At 49.2% G+C, this 16674-nt stretch overlaps 1 protein-coding gene and 3 long non-coding RNA genes across 12 annotated transcripts; all 4 read left to right on the plus strand.

Moving 5' to 3' along the window:
- Window positions 1-49: 49 nt before the first annotated feature.
- mus81 (MUS81 structure-specific endonuclease subunit) lies at window positions 50-6107 on the plus strand. 3 transcript variants are annotated; one of them, XM_061808100.1, is made up of 16 exons: window positions 50-270; window positions 1201-1345; window positions 1510-1639; window positions 2038-2096; window positions 2426-2533; window positions 2601-2681; window positions 2754-2842; window positions 3056-3169; window positions 3386-3472; window positions 3555-3682; window positions 3745-3842; window positions 4563-4784; window positions 4961-5068; window positions 5143-5246; window positions 5304-5387; window positions 5468-6107. In XM_061808100.1, exons 2-16 carry the CDS (start codon window positions 1205-1207, stop codon window positions 5532-5534), a joined length of 1620 nt encoding a protein of 539 aa, XP_061664084.1. In that variant the 5' UTR covers window positions 50-270; window positions 1201-1204; the 3' UTR covers window positions 5535-6107. The 3 variants fall into 3 exon arrangements, 2 of the variants coding, with proteins under 2 accessions (XP_061664084.1, XP_061664083.1); XM_061808099.1 differs by lacking the exon at window positions 50-270 and adding an exon at window positions 538-621; XR_009793271.1 differs by lacking the exons at window positions 50-270; window positions 5468-6107 and adding an exon at window positions 538-621 and having other exon boundaries at window positions 5129-5246.
- A 379-nt stretch (window positions 6108-6486) lies between these two features.
- LOC133494780 (uncharacterized) lies at window positions 6487-10368 on the plus strand. Of its 4 annotated transcripts, none has more exons than XR_009793413.1 (8): window positions 6487-6776; window positions 6876-6922; window positions 7434-7784; window positions 7875-8052; window positions 8149-8322; window positions 9543-9645; window positions 9720-9796; window positions 10040-10368. It is a non-coding gene; the product is annotated as an uncharacterized LOC133494780 (long non-coding RNA). The 4 variants fall into 4 exon arrangements; XR_009793414.1 differs by having other exon boundaries at window positions 7434-7574; window positions 7650-8052; window positions 10040-10367; XR_009793411.1 differs by having other exon boundaries at window positions 6489-6776; window positions 7434-8052; window positions 10040-10133.
- A 42-nt stretch (window positions 10369-10410) lies between these two features.
- On the plus strand, window positions 10411-13338 carry LOC133494781 (uncharacterized). 4 transcript variants are annotated; one of them, XR_009793416.1, is made up of 6 exons: window positions 10411-10451; window positions 10524-10968; window positions 11047-11467; window positions 11639-11676; window positions 11809-12824; window positions 13228-13338. It is a non-coding gene; the product is annotated as an uncharacterized LOC133494781 (long non-coding RNA). The 4 variants fall into 4 exon arrangements; XR_009793417.1 differs by having other exon boundaries at window positions 11809-12094; window positions 12738-13338; XR_009793418.1 differs by having other exon boundaries at window positions 11809-12016; window positions 12738-13338.
- Window positions 13339-13378: 40 nt separating this feature from the next.
- On the plus strand, window positions 13379-13700 carry LOC133494782 (uncharacterized). Its single transcript, XR_009793419.1, has 2 exons — window positions 13379-13426; window positions 13522-13700. It is a non-coding gene; the product is annotated as an uncharacterized LOC133494782 (long non-coding RNA).
- Window positions 13701-16674: the final 2974 nt, after the last annotated feature.

Here is a 16674-nt window from a genome sequence, read left to right on the forward strand (position 1 = left end):
TCGGCTCAAGGGCGTGTGCAGGCGGGCGCGGGGATAACGGTCTGAGAATGCCGCTTGAGCAAATTGCAACAAGGTAACTGTCAGGAAAATGATGCTCAAAGAACAGTTCAGGAAGTGAACCGGAATCCGAATCTGCTTCCACGGCCAAGTGTGGAACTACACAAGGAATTTGTCTTCGTTCCGAAGAAAGAACGCAAAGGAAATGAGACGTTGACTTAGTTATCAGAGTCGCGGACGTGCGAGGTGCAGAGTCTTCTTCATTTGGTGCAGGTAAGAGTGCGTCAACGCCCCGAAATGATATTCAATTTCTAAGGTACGCTTTTTTTTTTTTTTTTTGGTCATTATTCAAAAAATGTAGAGCTTAGAGAATTCAGTCATTAATTTCACACAGTCGTCCACAAACACACAACGGTGTTATTGCTGCTTATCTTCAAGCTTTTGTCATATCTAAGAACAATCGCTTGTTTTTGTTTTTGTTGTTTTTCCTCACGTGTGCGCGCTAGCTCAGAAATGACCGCTAGGGGGCAGTGTTTACGTTTAGCGCTTAGCTTCTTCGGGACAAACCAGGAAGTTACGCCCGGGAAACTTCCGGTGTGCGAAGCGGAAGCGTTTGGCGAACGGGTGAGTGAGTTTAAAATTGATAAATTTTAAATTGCCCGCTAATTTACGCTTTCTTTCTGTTTGAATTTTGCCGGGGAAGTGATTAAAGGTATTGGAGAAAGTCCTGAAAGTTAAAAAGTCACACATAGCCACAGTGCGGATGTTTTCAACATGTTTTTTTTTTTTCTCTCGAGTAAAAGTAACAAGTACAGACCGAAATGTGCAACTGTAAAAACCAAAAATTGAACATTTATTGCCTTCAGTACCAGACAGACAGTACATCTCTACTATCCTTTTTTTTTTTTTTTTTAACTTAAAACAAGGAAGGAAAAAAAAATTCTCTTGTTACATTTTTATTTATTTATTGATTTTTACATAGTCGTCACACCAAGAAGGGAGCTCACTGGACACAGCTTTGGTGCAAGAAAATTTCTAACAGGGAAATCAATACGAAAACATCTGCAATGAGTAAATCAAAACGACTAGCAAAATTGACAAATGTTCTCCTGATTACGATTGGAGCGCTACACTCGAAGTAGGAGGTTTGTATGCTGGCACAAAACAATTTACCGTGAATTTCCCCCCCCTAATCTCATCCAGCATCATGTCCGCCTCCGAGCCGGTCCCGTTGGGGCGGAAGCGCGCCCTGCCCGCGTGCCCAAACCCGCTGTTCCTCAAGTGGCTCACTGAACTCCGGGACGAGGCGAGGGAGAAAGGCCTGAAGCTGGAGTACACTTACCAGAAGGTCCAAAGCACATGCCGCGTTTTTGTCCCGAATGTGCATTATTGAGCGCGACGACGAGGACTGGATGATTTGACCCTTTTCCACATTTCCAATTTGACTGACCCTTTAACGTCCAGTGATCAAACACAATTGGAAACATCAATTGGTGTGTGTTTTTGTTGTAGGCCATTCGCTCTCTGAACAAATATCCTCTTCCGCTTCGTGATGCCAGAGAGGCCAAGATCCTGCAGAATTTTGGGGACGGCATCTGCAAGATCCTCGACTCGAAGCTCCGCCGACACTACGGAGAACACGGTGAGCTGGGGCTGAAGCCAACCCGTGGAACATTGACTCGACTTGGATGATGAAATAAATCATGGCAGAGGGCGGAAGTTCGAAAGTGACCAAAATATGTCACCGAGTATACGGAAAAATGTTGTTTGAAAAGTAGACAAAAACTCTGTTTCAACAAACAAAGCAAATGCAGTCTTTGAAAAATAGAAACACTTTTTGAGGACCAGAATACGCAACGATTTGAAGAAATCCAAAAAATAGTAAGACGGACTGCGAAAAATACATTTTGTCACCACCTTGTGTTAAGACAATTGAAAAATGAGTTATGAGCTATTGTGATGTATTGAAAGCTCCAAAAATGATTGGAAGGAGAAAGCAAAGCTTGACTCTTAAGACCGCCTCGTTCGTCCCTTGCTCAGGTGAGGACACGGCAGTTGGCGTGGAAGCGGACGACAAAGGTCCAGTTCCCGGCCGGGAGGTAACGGACGATGGGAAAACCTTTTCCATCTATTGGGGTTCAGATCCCGGCCCCCGCCTGGGTGGCTTTCCTCCGGGTGGGCGCTCCGGTTTCCTCCCGCCTCCTAAAAACCTGCAACATTAATCGGAGACTCCAAATTGCCCCGTCGGCGTGATTGTGAGTGCGACCGGTTCAGGTTGTACTCGGCGACAGCTGGGACGACCCTCGTGAGGACAAGCGGCTCAGCAAATGGATGGACGAGGGCGACGACGTGCGCTGTTGGTGAAGGGCTTCGTTTTTTTTGTTTTTTGTTTTTTTTTAAACGTGGTGTGTTGAAAACCCCCCTGCAGGATCAGAAAAGAGGCAGAGGAGTGGCGAAGAAAAGGAAGAAGCCGTATGCGCCCCAGAAAGGATCCGGCGGTTACGCGGTGCTGCTCGCCCTTTACACACATTCGCAGGTAACACGACCGCCGCCCCGTTTGGTCCTTTTCAACTCAAGCGAAGAAGCGACGCGTCTCCCTGCAGACGGCGGGCGGCAAAGGTTTCATGTGCAAGACGGAGCTGCAGGCTCGAGCGCAGCACCTCTGCCAGAAGTCCTTCGCTGCGGTCAGTCCCCGTCGCGTCTTCGCGTCGGGGTCGAATCCCCTGAAGGCCGCTCACCCCGTTTTCCGCTGGCAGCCCGAGCTCGGCGCGAAGTACACGGCCTGGTCGGCGGTCGCCACCTTGATCAAGAGGAACCTGCTGCAGAAGACGCACAGTCCCGCACGGTCGGTCCAAAGTACCTCCCACCTTTGCATAGAAGGTTGAACAAGAGGAGGGGAAGGGGGGGGGGTTAAATACGCAGAATAACAGAAATGTTATGGAAAAAAAAAAAAAATTCAATTGGGGGGCAGTCGCATAGGAAAAATACAACACTGAAAAGTTCACAAAAAAATGCACCCCACCCCACAAAATTCAAATTGTTGTTCTCTGCGCTTCAGCTACTCCCTGACGGAGGAAGGCGCGTCGTTGGCGAGGCGCCTGCACGCGACCCAGCCGGCGGACAAGGACGGCGACGACGCTCCCGCCGCCGGTGACGAGGAGGACGGCGAACGGTAAGTGCGCTACGAAAGCGGCGCCTTCCTGCGATTGGTTGCCTCCTTGCATTTGGAGTCAACGCTAAAGCGAAAACGGTGCACGAGCAACAAGAAAGTGCGGGCGCAGCGCTGTCGCTGAAATAAGCGGGAATCCGTCGTCCCGTGACAAGCCGGCCCCGCTCCGAACGTTTGAGGATGCCCGGACTAAAACCGCCCACTCGTGTTCTTCCCCAGGCCGAGATACGAGGCGGGGCGCCGAGGACGCCTCCTCGCCGGCACCTTTGACATCGTCCTGTGCGTGGACGTGATCGAGACGACGGGGTGAGCGCTGGCTTCTCGGTCTTGTTTAGCCGACGCCTTTCGTCGTCGATGACTGTCGTCGTGGTGTGCGGCGGGCCCGCAGCGCCGGGCGGCCCTGCAAGGAGGAGCTGATCAGGGAGCTGCGGAGGAGCCGCGTCAACTTTGACGTCAGGAAGCTCAGCGTGGGCGACTTCTTGTGGGTGGCCCGGGAGAAGGTCACGCCCGCGTCAGGTGGGCTTTCGCCGCCCGTCTAAGCCGCCCCGTCGCCCGACTTAACGTCGATGACTCTGCAGGTCCGCCGCGGGAGCTGGTCCTCGATTACATCGTGGAAAGGAAGCGGATGGACGACCTGTGTGGCAGCATCATTGACGGGCGCTTCAGGGAACAGAAGGTCAGAAAGCGGGAACTTTATCTGCGCCGGGAGAAATGTCAGGATCGTCATTAGGGGTCATCTTTTTCTATTTAAGCCAATCTCGCGCGTCTTCCTCCCTCGCCGCATCCATCAACCTTTTCTTTGGTCTTCCTCTCGCTCTTTTACCTGGTGAGACGTGCTGTCGGCGTGTGAGAAGAATTTAGGGCGGAGGTGGGACTGCATCAGGGATCCGCGCCGAGCCCCTTCCTGTTTGCGGGACCAATGGATAGGCTGACAGGCGAGGTTTAGACCGGAATCCCCTTGGACCGTGATGGTCGCAGACGGTATCGTGATCTGCGGTGAAAGCGGGGAACGGGCGGAGGAGCAATTAGAAAGATGGAGGCAGGCGCCGGAAAGGGGAGGAATGAAGATTAGCCAAAGTAAAGCAGAATGTACGTGGGCGGAGGGGAGAAGAGATGGCGAGGGTGGACGACTTCAAATACTTGGATGAAGCGGAAATAAAATGCGCCGTCGTTCGTGACACGACTTTATTTTGACGGCGTGTTGCAGCCTCTCAAAAGTAAATCTCAGGTTTCTGTGGTCCGCCACGGAAGCCAGCTGACGTTGTCAAAAATCTGCTTTGACTCGGCAACACAATCAATAATTGAAAGAGGAGACTCGCTCGCAATCAGCCGACTGGAAAATCCCTCTTGGGGTCATGCCAGGTGAGGCCTTTTTTTGTGTGCGTTCCCGCGACAGTTTCGCCTGAAGAAGTGCGGCCTGCGCAGGCCCATCTACCTGGTGGAGGGAGACGGGGGGCCGGCGGCGGCGGCCCACCTGAGCCTCCCCGGCGGCACCCTGCGGCAGGCCGTCGTCGGCACGCAGGTGGCGGACGACTTGTTCGTCAAGCGGGTGCGGGACCTGCGGGGATCGGCCGCCTACCTCGCCGTCATGACCGAGCGGCTCACCAAACTCTACCAGGTGGGCGCCCACATCACCTTCTCAAATCTTCGGAGAAAACGGTCAACTGTTGGGTTCTAGAATGACACCAAAGCCAAAACATTTGGGAAATAAACATACAAAGAGAAAGAAAAGGCGTGCGGATCCGGGCTCCGGCGCCGCTTCTCGTTGTCGGACTGACGTCGCGTTTCCGGCAGAACCGCACGCTGACGTGTCGCTCCCGGGAGTCGGGCGGCGACGCGGCGACGCCCTTCTGCTCCCTCGTGTCCTTCTCCGAGTTTAACGGCGGCGCCGTCAAAAACAAGGTGAGAAGGTCCGTCTCGGACCCGCCCGCGCTCGACCCGTCAAGGTGACCGACGTGGTAGTCTTCCCGTTTCAGAGCCAGACGGTGCGCGAGGTCTTTGCCAGGCAGCTGATGCAAGTGGGCGGCTTGTCGGCAGAAAAAGCGTCGGCGCTCCTGGAGAGATACGCCACTCCGCGCAGGTACGAGTGTGTTTGCGTGGGGGGAGCGAGCTTGTCGTTGACAACGTTCCCCCTCAGCCTTCTGGCGGCGTACGCCAAGTGTACGAGTGACGCCGGGAAGGAGAAGCTGCTGTCCAGCGTTCCGTTCGGGAGGCTCAGCAGGTTGCTTTCTTTTGACCTTTGACCTTGCTCCGCTGTCACCTTCTGGGACCAACGAGGGGTTTGGCTTTTCTTCTTCGAAGGAAACTGGGTCCGACCGTGAGCCGAACTCTCTCGCAGCTGTACTCCACCCAAGGAGCGCTGTCTTAGGTCACCACCCGGGGCGGGCGAGGAAGTCGTCGAGCAGATCACGTCGGAGTCGCTCAGCGGAACGTGGCGGCAACAAACGTGACGAGCTGACGCGAAACTCCCGTGGGGGGGGGGGGGCGCACCTTTTTGCCATCGTTCTCTAGTGGGGGAAAATGGCAGGGCTTGTTTTTGACTTGGTGGGTTTTTTTTTTTTTTTTTAAACATTTTAGCTGTATCCTCAACTCAGATGAAAATGTTTTGCTTAATTTCCACGTGCAAGGATGCAAACATTTGTGCGATCGCTTGGCTTTTCCTTTTTCCATCTGCCGTTCTTATCGTGTGGCCGCGTGGGACACGTACCTCCAGATAAACTTGGCCAATGACATTCAGAAAAGGCAAACATGGAAGTACAAATGCCATCCATATTGGACTTCCACACGTCTTAAGTAAAGTTCTTTTCCCCAGGTGAAGGTTTTAGCTTGAATGTTTGCATTTTGGATTTGCAGTTTTTTTTTTCCATCTACAAATCTGTAACAACGTAACCGTGACAATAAAGAGATGAAATTCATTGATGCTCCGAAAGTGTCACCGTGATGTGTTTTTTGCCCGGATTCGGAGCACTGACCTTGATGTGACCTGATACGGGTGAGCTTTTATTCTTTGTGATGAAAAACAATTTGACAAGTAATTATGGAAATCACTGTGTCAATATTTCCCATTGCTTTCGAGTCTCCATATTCTAAGAAAAGTTATTTTGAGGTACTTTAATGCAATGTGAAATAAATTGTATGCCAATTTAAGTTATTTAAAATCTTGCGCAGATTCGGTACATGATTTATTTAGTAGGAAGTATTGGCCAAAAGCATCCAACATGGCGGCGCGGAACGGCACAGTTCATCTCCTCACCACAAGGCGGCGCCAGCCTCCGCGGTGGGGTGAAGGCCAGCAGCTGAGTTAATGACTTCCTGGTTGCATTTTGGCGGGAAAAGGTTGCCCCGTACCCGGAAGTGGTGAAGCGTTTGAATTGCGTGAAGGTCGCGAGCAAATGGCGACCCGCCTCAGGTTGTTTTTTTTCAAAGGAGAAACGTTTGTGGCGGGGCTCAGCGCGTCCAAATGCGGACTTTGTGCTGGGTTTTCGCTCTCCCGACGATTGGAGGCAGCTGTGCGCACTTGATGGGGGATCCATTAAATGCGCACAGGTGGCCTTAATGACACAAGCAGCAAAATGGCGGCTGGCTGGCACGCGTTGACTCAGCTCAGCAAGTACGCGAGTTTCATTTGTAAATGTTTCTTTCTTTCTTTTTTTTATAAGTTATACGTATAGTCGACGTGTTTTCCAACGTGACCTTGCGTTCGTTGCAGGTTTCTCACTTCGAAGGGCGAGAGCAGCGTTCCGGCGAAGGTTTGAGGTATGGCGTTTGCTGAGCACCTCAGCTCACAATTGCCTTGAAAGTTTGATTTCTTTTGATGGAAGGTTCGAAAAGCTGGCCAGCTTTTTTTTTTTTATTTGTATTTTTTTGGGCGGGGGATGCGTCTGGAAATGACGCTCGATGGCTTTGTGGTTTTGTATTGAACTGTAGCTTTCATGCATTTTTATGTGCTTTGGTTTTCAGATCTGTGGTATTGCAATTGTACTATTCATGTCAATATTGAAATGTACAAAAATTTTCTGCCGTGAAATGTTTTCTTCTGTGGTGGTGTAATACGTTACACTTTCAATCTTAATGGTCATGTGTTCCTGGGTCTGTTTTATTCACCCTCTGGTTATCCAGTGAGGGGTGTGGGTCATTTTTAATATTGAACTTTTGGGGTTCTTCTGATCTGTTTGACGTGTTGCAGAGGTGGAGCTGGATCATGAGTGTAAAAACTGGCACAAATGAAGTGACCAGCACCCAACTAATGGTTGCATGTCTTTTACAGGGCGGATGAGGAGACTGCCGGACGACGGGACGAGCGGAAGGAAAAATTCACCAGTGCGGGAGTCGAGCAGCACACGAGTTAGCTTGTTGGGGGGCAGAGTACTGGGCTTTGTGGCACACCTTGTGTAGCAGTCTGGCAAATGTGTGAAATGTTCAATTGGTGTAGTTGGCGCGTGGAAATGGTTAATAGGGATGACGGTTGGACGTCTCGGTGCAGTCGAGAGTTGTTTGCAGGATCCTGCTTGAGTTGGTCGGCTAGTTGTGTGGCTCGTCTCCGTCCAGAGTAGTTTTGTGGGTGACTTTCGGCGGAAGATGCGCCGACTGGAGCGAAGGGTGACACTGAAGAAGTCAAGTGAAAGACAATTTGTGATGCAGGATTGTGTCTGATTCGGGTAATTAGCCAAAAAGTTAAATGCGTGTTGTCTGCCTTTTTGTTTTCGAGGGCGGAAGACGTGCAGAACCACGGGACGGGTCGGGCCCAGGTAACGACGGCGCACATCGACCGTTTTCTATCACAGTTGCAGCGGAATCGACCAGAAAAAGGAGGCGAGCGTTCATTGAAGTGTTGAGTGGGAGGCGGCAAGCGTTGGAGGAGGTCTGCCAGAGAGCTTCGTGGCCTGGTGAGTAGATTTGAGAGTTGGCGGACAGCGCAGACTTCCGGGGGTCAGGGGGTGTCTGTATTGAGTGACCCAGAATACTTTTTTGCCTTGTTGCAGGGTGAAGACGACGCGTGGCCAAGCAGCTCAACGGGGAAGGACAAATTGTCTGGAGAAGACCCGGCACGGGTCAATAAAAGACGTCATCACCAGTGTGCCCCCCCCCCCAAGCAACCATCCCGAAACAAAGTCGCCGACGCTCCATTGCTTGCCGAGCCGAGCGCCAACTGGAGGGTGAGTGTCGTCGGTCCGCTTGGTGGTTTTGTCTCCACTCATTTGGTGTCCTCCAACTAACGGTGTTTGCTTGTGGATTTTTCTTTTTTTTTGCGTTTTTGTCAAAGCAATGTTTGAAAGTGTTCATAATTCACTGACAATTACATTTTCAACTTTTTTTTTTGGTTCTGGAGCTGACCGCTTCCTTAAGTTTTTGTTAAGTGCTTTATTTGAAATAAAATGGCGTTGTACATGGAACTGTTTTCATCGTGTGCAAATATATTTCAGACGAGAAATGATGTGCACAGTCAGGCATTTTATCACGAAAAAATGCAGGCCTTTTAAGACAAATCGATCCGTAAAAGGATTAAAAACTTCCCAAATAAATGACAACGTGCAGTAAAAGACATTTGCACACAGGGGGGGGGGGGGAAATAAAATTGTACATATTTTCAAATTGTGCGGAATGTAAAGACGTGCAATGCATTTTGTTGGATGTTTGAAAGTGATTTGTTTTAGTTGCTCCATCTTTTCTCTTTTGGACCCAGCCCGTTAGGGAATACCTTAACCCGACTGCACTATAATTCATTTTTTTTTTTTTTTTTAATTATTGTAGACCATGTACAGTATCATGTTTTTTTTTTTTAGAAAAGTCTTAGAGTTCGAAGACTGTCCACAAGGTGGCGCTCGCAAGAGGACGTCAGTTGACTTTCAATTACTTTCTTGACGTGTTGGTGGATCTGTTTCTGCCGTGGGGGGGGGGGGGAGTGAATTTCAATCACTGCGCATGAGGACGCTGAAGGACTGCCTTCATTTTGTATTTTTCCAGGGGACACTCGCTTAATTGTTCGGTGGGGGGGGGGGGGGACGCTCTCCTTGGCGCTCCTTTTGCGGCGTGAGGGGAGAAGCGAATTGGAGGCAGGTGCGCACCAGGGAGCCAAAAAGCCGACGCAGGTGCACTAATGGGCATGAGCAGCAAAATGGCGAGCAAGCAAATGTTTGTTGCGGGCTTCTCAGTGGCGAGGAAGGAAAGGTTTGCTCGAGTGCAGCATGTTTGCGAATCACTTTGGGATGAGCACTTGAGTTTCTTTTTGCGGGTTTTTTTTTTTTAATGCTGGCCGGCTCTTCTGTTTAGTTTTTTTCGGAATATTTACTTGTTAATGTATTTTGTCAATTAGCTTGAAATTGGTAGCTTTCTTCTTGAAATTTGCCAACAAATGAGACTTGTGTGCCTTTTGCAGGTTGTCAGAGGAGGTCAAGGGAAGACGCCACTCAAGCGGTTTGACCGAGGCGCCTGTGGACAAACAAAAGTGACCAGCAGGGGGCGGAGTACTGGACTTTGTGGTTTGTCTTGGCTGATTGGAGCTCCAGTTTGGATTTGGAAACATTTTGCACTGTTTTACGCCCCCCTCCCCCAGGGTGGTGGAAATGCAGAATCTGGCAACGCACCAGGGTCAGCGGTTCTTACAGACCAATCAGAATCATCTCGATGTAGGTATGTAAAAAAATGAGGAATTGGTCGCCACTCGAGTAGAAGTCAATTGAAAGAATACTTGAAAAGTTGCAGCATAAAGTACTTAAGATTTTTTTTTGAGGCGGGGCAATTCTGCACAAAGATGCAGTCCTTTCTCAAATGAACAGTTGAACATAAACAAGAGTGTCGGGTCCATTTGGCCCGACAGATGTGACAAAACGGGCTTGGAAAGAAAGAAGTTGTTGGAATGTCTGCTTGTCGTAGTTTGCGTGGCTCAAGTGGACGGGGAGGCCGCAAGAGGATTTTGGATGCGGAGCTGTGCAAGTCCTGGAGGAGGAGAGTCGGCAGCATTTGGACCCCCCCCCCCCCAACCAAGTCTTTTGAGGTGCAGTCCACTTAAATTTGCAAAACGCAAATGGGGTCGAAGCGCCAACGAAGGGAAGTATCTTTCTTGCACTTGCTGTTTGTTGCCACTAATTCACGGGGGGGGGGGGGGGTGCACTGACTCACATTTGTCATTTTTGAACTGTTTTATTTAGACTGGTACTTTTGAATAAGTGAACTCGGTTTGGCCTTTTGAGCTGCACTCCGTTGTATTGTTGAACAAATGTATTTTTATTTTTTTTTTCCTATTTAGGTGTGGTGGATTGGGCAAGAACACGGAAATTGGACAAGGGTAAAAAGTCCTGACACAACATCGTGAACTGATCTTCACCAAACTAATTGACCCCCCCCCCCCCCACTCAAGAAAGAAAAGTGGGAATGTTCCACCGCTTCAAGATCCAACTCCGAGGGAAGTGTCTTGCGACCACTTTTGCTGTTTGTCGTCACTCACTAATTCACGGGGGGTGTGTTTGCACCGACTCACATTCTGATTTTTGAACATTAATTTGGCCCTTCTGTAGTTTCGTGTGGAATTTCAAGCTGTCATCCGTCCCTATTGGTCAATGCCAGCTTTTTGCTTTCAGGGGCAGCGGCGGATTGGGCAAGAACACAGAAATTGGAGAAAGATAAGTTATGACTATAACTAATACAGTACACGTGACATGTGAGTGGCGCGTTTCCAACGTGATTCTTCCTCGTGTTGATGACTCGGTGGAGTGCAGGAATGCGGCCAGGAGAGGAAAAAAACGTACACGGCGACGCTGTCCAGTCGGGGTCCTCGAAGCCGCGTTCAACGTGCAATTGTGCAGGTGAGCAGCGTCCAAATGGCCTGACGGAGACGTGACGGCAAAATTGTCAATGTTGTTGTTGTACTTTGCATGGTGCAGTCACGCCGACCTGAGGGAAGGAAGCTGCAAGTGGTGACCAGGATGTGGACGCTGCAAGAGCATTTTTGGAGGCAGGTCCTCAAGGGGGGGGCTCGAGGGGCCCCCTTTTCAGCGGTTTTGCTCGGAGGTGGAAAGCAGAACAGGGGACTGACTCGACGACTGCAATGTCGAACTCCCTCAGCGGCAGACGCAGGAAGTGGACCTTCCGCTGGGCCTTTTTCAGGTCCGGAGCGATAAACTCCCAGGACGTTGTAGGCCCCCACGGTGAACGCACGGCAGCTGGGACGAAGGACGCCTCTGCCTCATGAAGTCCACAATCTTTTCTCCGCTCATCGCCGCAGACGCGTGGCAGTCTTTGAGGCCGCTGGAGCGTCGACCGGAACGGCAAACTGTCCTCTTGCGGAGCTTCACGCGGATGCCAGTGCGATTTTCCCCCTTTGTTGTCATTGCCTTGGTTTGAGCTGGTGTTGCATAAAATGTCCGAGTTTTGGGACATAAGGAGATGAATTTGTTCTAATTTTAGAAGTGTTGTATTTTTTTTTTTTTTTTTTTTTTTTCCCCTCTTCTCTCCACTCTCGTCCCCGCGTCGAAGAGGTGCAGCAGAGGAAACGAGGCGCCGACATCCGCCGGGTGAGGGTAAAAAGTACACACAAATTGAAGTCACCAGCGTGCAACTAATTGTGTTGTGCGTACATATTTTGGAGGCGAGCTGCAGAAAGGCTGAGCGAGAGGGGAAACGGAACGGACCAAATAAAGGAAAAGTGGCGAACGGGAGGAGGGCAGCTTTGGCCAAGGAAGTTCGGAGAGTTTTGCGGACCTTCCTCGGTCGGCTGGAGCCGGCCGGTCTTGATTTGTCCCATCTGCGGCGCCGACGTCCGTTGGAGGTGGTCGGCTCGTCGTTTCGGCGGGGTCAGGGGTCGGCCGTAGCGGGCGGGCCCCGCGAAGACGAGGGAGGACTTCTTGTCTCTCGGTGAGTACGCGACACCGACGTCAACGCCGGTGCGCTTCTCCCCCCGCAGCGTCCCGAAACAAAGGCGCCAACCGGAGGGTGAGTCTGTCGTCGGTCCGCTTGGCGTTTGCCTCCGCTCACTAACTCACTTGGTGTTCACCCACTAACGCCGTTTGCTGTGAATTTTGTTCAAATCTTTGAACGTGTTCATAATTCCGTCTTCCCCCAAAATGTCTTTTTTGTATTTGACTTTTTCTCTCCTTTACACTTTCGTATGTGACAAATGTGCTTTATTTGAAATAAAATGGCTTTGAACTGTTTTTAGCGTGTGCAAATACATTTCAGACTAAAAATGACTCTCACAGTCAGGCATTTTAGCGCCCTAAAATAAGTTTTATATTTCGGCCTTTGACAAATAGCATAAAAAATTTCCCAAAGTATAAATGACTGGATTTTAAATGGACACAATTAAAAATTGACAATGTGCAGTAAAAGGCAAAATTTTCATGCAGAGGTTTAAAAAAAAAAATCTCAGGACGTATTGTGAGATGATGGGGTAAAAAATGAAAGTGGTCAAATTGTGTGTGATTTAATGAAAAAAAAAAAAAAAATTGTACAATGTGTTTTTGTTGGATGCCTGAGAAGTTGCAGTCATTCAGTTTTTGAAGTGAGTTTTCGTTGCTGTACGAGCTGCTGCGTCTTTTCCCTTTGGGGTCCTTCTTTCTACCCGCTCCCACTGCAGGTCAGTCCTCGGCGAACGTCGCGGTCCGAGGGGATGGATTCCGGGGTCCCCCTCACCTGGCACGCCGCCGGCGATCCGGAACAAAAGGTCGCCCCGCTCCAACCGCACGGGGAGGGTCTGTCTTGGTTCTGAGTTTGTGGCCGCTCGCGCTCTGGGGATGCAACTGCGCAAGAAGCGGGAACGCAAGTGGGATTTGCGGTCAAAGTTAAACGGTGAACAGGTGGGGGCAGAGTAGCGAGCCGTGTGGCTTCCCTTGGTGGACGAGCAATGGAAGGAAGTCGTTTGGTAGTCGGTCTGATTTTTGTCACGAGGGCAGGCGTGTAAAGGCCGCGGTTGGATGTTTTCGTTGGGTTTGGCGTTTGCTGTGAAGCTGACTTTGAGACGTTCTGGCTGGTCCTGGTCCTGCAGGTCGCTCCCCTTTGAGTCCAACTGCAGCCCTCGAATGAATGCGAGAACCAACAGCAAAAACTCATATTTGGTCTTGTTTCAGGGACCGGCGAATGGCAGAACACAAGATGAACGGCTTCATTTCCCCGTCAGGCAAGTGTACAATTATTGCACATGAACATCTGTGACAACATGTTAAGGTCTCTTCTTCCCCCCCCCCAAAAAAAAAAAAAAAAAATTATAAAAATCCATCTAGAACAAAGTTCTTCCGCCGGGGGCCAAGCACCAGGGTTACATGCAGAGTATGTCTCCCTTCTATTTGGGTGTTTGTCCACTTCCTCACTAACTCACTGGGTGTGCACCAACTAATACTAACTTAATTTTTTTTTCTCCTTAGTTTTGAGATGTGCTTTGATTATGGCAAAAATTGTGAAGTTTGTTGGTCAATAAAATTTATTGTGAAGCATTTGAAATGTTTGATGGAAAAAGGGTTAAAGTCAGAAGTTGTCATGACTTGGGTTGAAATGGAATGTTTGACAATGAAACCATTTGATCAAAAATGTGTTTTTTTTTTTTTTTTGGGACCTGCAGGTCTTTTTTTTTTTTTTTTTCTCCCCCCCCCTCCTCCTTCTGAAATTTGTGTTGAACAAATAAATTGACTTTGTGGCGGTGTCCGACTCTTCTTTTAATCGTCCGCCGGTTCCGTCCTTGAATCGAAAGTCTCCTTCCAAATGTGTTCAGAATCCAAAACCAGCCCTCAGAGCTCAAACGGTGGAAGGCGGAGGTCAAAGCCAAAATGCCGAAGCGGCATCGAGCGACGACGCTGCACCCGAACGGAAAAAGTTGCCGGCAGAGGTGAGCTCAGCCCCGAGTGCGAATCTTAAGTCCGTGTTGAGAAGTTTTTTTTTTTCTAATGCATCTTACAATATGTCCACGTTTCCGTTCTATGACTTGCGCCGTATGCGCTTGTCCCAAGTGGGTTATTTAATTTTTTTTTTTTTAATGCTATTTTAAATGTTTTGTCTTTGTTTTCAAATGTTAGGTAAAGCACATTGAGTGAACTCGTGGATGAAATGCGCTTTCCAAGTCAATTGACCCCCTCCGTACGGTGCACTTAACGCCTCCCAAAGTGACGTCACGCCACGTGCGCTGATGTAAGACAAACAATTTCTTTAAAAATGGCAAATTGTTAACTGAGACAGACGCCATGCTTCTGATTTCGTTCAATCATTCACACGCAGCAGTGTTATGCTAGCGAAGAACGTCTCATTCATTTATACGAGACGTGTATTAAAAATCAAATTTGGGGCATATCTTCGTGCAAACGCATCTGTTCCGGTTGATATTAGATGGATTTAGTTGAGGATGCGGTTTTCCACAAAGTTTGATCCATCGAAGGCATTGGTCCTAGTACTGGGTCTTCGGTTTTGGAAAGGGTACGAATCGAAAGTCCCACCGACTCGCCTTTCAGGATACCCGTCGTCACGATTACAACGTCCGTGACGACGCCTCTGAACCATATTTTTTGTTCAATAACCCAAATACGCGATAAAACGCTAACTCAACCAATACTGGACCATTCAATGTTGTCTGAGAAAATGGCGGGAGCAAAAACGTCTTTTGCTTTATGCAGATCTCTGGCCTCCGATTGGTCAGTGACGCGGATTGCGCAATATCCACGGAGGGGTCAATTTGCTTTCCTTTGCTGGGGCGTCCCTGGGCCGCAGACGCGCGTCGAAGTGCGACCACAAGGGGGCGCTCCAGCCGGCAGCCATTCCAACAAATTCTGCCTGACAACTTGCGGTCTTTGGGTTCGATTCCGGCCTCGACCCGACGTTGCGCCGGAATGTCTCCGTGGAGCCTGTTGCGTCCCCGTCCTCAACAGAAGCTCACGTTTCCAACCCCCTCGGCCGGCGCAGAGCTGCGAGTTTTCTTTCTATGCATAATTCTGATGAAATTGTACAAATTTGAAACTCTCCATAAGCAGGTACATTGCAAGAGCTTTGCATCTATAATAATTTTTTCCAATTTTATTTAAACGTAATAAAATCAAACAATTGGGATAAGTAATCAAATATCTTGCATTGAATTTCAAAGTGAATTGTTACAAGGTGAAGCAGATCTGAATTACAAAACATACACATTTAAAACACGCTCACTGCATTTTAGACAGACTCAACGCCCTGCACGGGGTTTGAACCACCAACCTCTCGGTTCCAAAGCCACATCGCGACGCCCTCACCCGTCACCGAGTTGACAGTTGAGCCTTTCTTCCTGTCCGTATATTTCAAACGACCGATTTCCACGTTTTTAAATTCAATGTGCGTATCCAGTCCCCACTCGCATGTTCCGCGGTGGCCTGTTGAGTTGTGCCTCGCTCGAAGAACCCGAAAATCTCGGTTCAAAACCACTTGGGGCACTGTTTGCTATTTTAAAGAATGTTTTTGTCCAGTTCACGTCTTTTAATGGTGGCTGCCCACCACACAGGAAGTTCAGTTTTATTTTGAATTAAGATAATAGACAAAATAAAAGTCAAGACCACAAAAGTAACATTTTTGCTGTTAAATTAATTTCAGAAATGATTATATTAATACACACTACATTACTTGCATTATGCAATCAAGTTATTACATCACAATGTACAGGAAGGGAGAGAACAGGGTTAGTTCGGGTTAGTAGTCGCACATGGTTATGGGTTAGTACAGCGTATTGGTTAGGGTCAGGACAGTTATGCACAGTACATCATTTGAGAGACATTGACATTGCATTTACGAAACCTCTGTTGTTCACTGCTGGCTTTGAACCTACAACCCCGAGCTCAGAAACCTACAGCGCAATCCTCTGAGCCAGAAGTGAACTAAACATTTCAGGTTTTCCTTGCCTCATGTCTTTCATTTTGAGCACCGCGAGCAGGCTGCCCGGGGATGCTCTTAGACCCGACTGCGATGGAGGACCTCCAGCTCGCTGTTGGCTCTGCGGGAAAGGATAGCGGCTTGTCAATCTGGCGACCCGGGATCAAATCCAAGGGAGGTCCTTGGCGGTCTTTGAATTGCAGTATAATAATGACTTCTTTTTTTTATCTTGAATGGTGTGAGTAGACTGGCTGGGAATGCCTTATACGCTACTGCGAGGGGAGACCTCCAGCTCGCTGTTGGCTCTCAGCGTAAGGCGAGCGCTTCTGAATCCGGCAACCCGGGTTCAAATCCAAGGGAGGTCCTTGGTAGTCTCAAATAAATTCCTCCAAAAGATAGGGTAGCTAGCAGATAGAAAGTAGTACGCCAGTAGCGTTAGCTCGCAGATAGTATAGCGTACGCTAGGGTAGCTAGCAGATAGAAAGACGTGCGCCAGTAGAGTTAGCTCGCAGATAAGATAGAATACGCTAGGGCAGCTCGCAGATAAGGTGGCGTACGCCAGTAGCGGTAGCTCGCACATAGGATAGCATACGCTAGGGTAGCTAGCAGATAGAAAGGTGTACGCTAGTAGCGGTAGCTTGCAGATAGGATAGCGTACGCCAGTAGCAGTAGCTCGCAGATAGGATAGCTGGTAGATA

This window comes from Syngnathoides biaculeatus, chromosome 21, assembly GCF_019802595.1.
Source record: "Syngnathoides biaculeatus isolate LvHL_M chromosome 21, ASM1980259v1, whole genome shotgun sequence".
Classification (NCBI taxonomy): Eukaryota; Metazoa; Chordata; class Actinopteri; order Syngnathiformes; family Syngnathidae; genus Syngnathoides; species Syngnathoides biaculeatus.

Coding starts and splice junctions, on each gene's coding strand:
- mus81 (XM_061808100.1), top strand. CDS start 1,205: ATGTCCGCCTCCGAGCCGGTCCCGTTGGGGCGGAAGCGCGCCCTGCCC. Junction 1,346..1,509: donor TGGAGTACACTTACCAGAAG/GTCCAAAGCACA, acceptor TTTTTGTTGTAG/GCCATTCGCTCTCTGAACAA. Junction 5,069..5,142: donor GCGGCGCCGTCAAAAACAAG/GTGAGAAGGTCC, acceptor TTCCCGTTTCAG/AGCCAGACGGTGCGCGAGGT.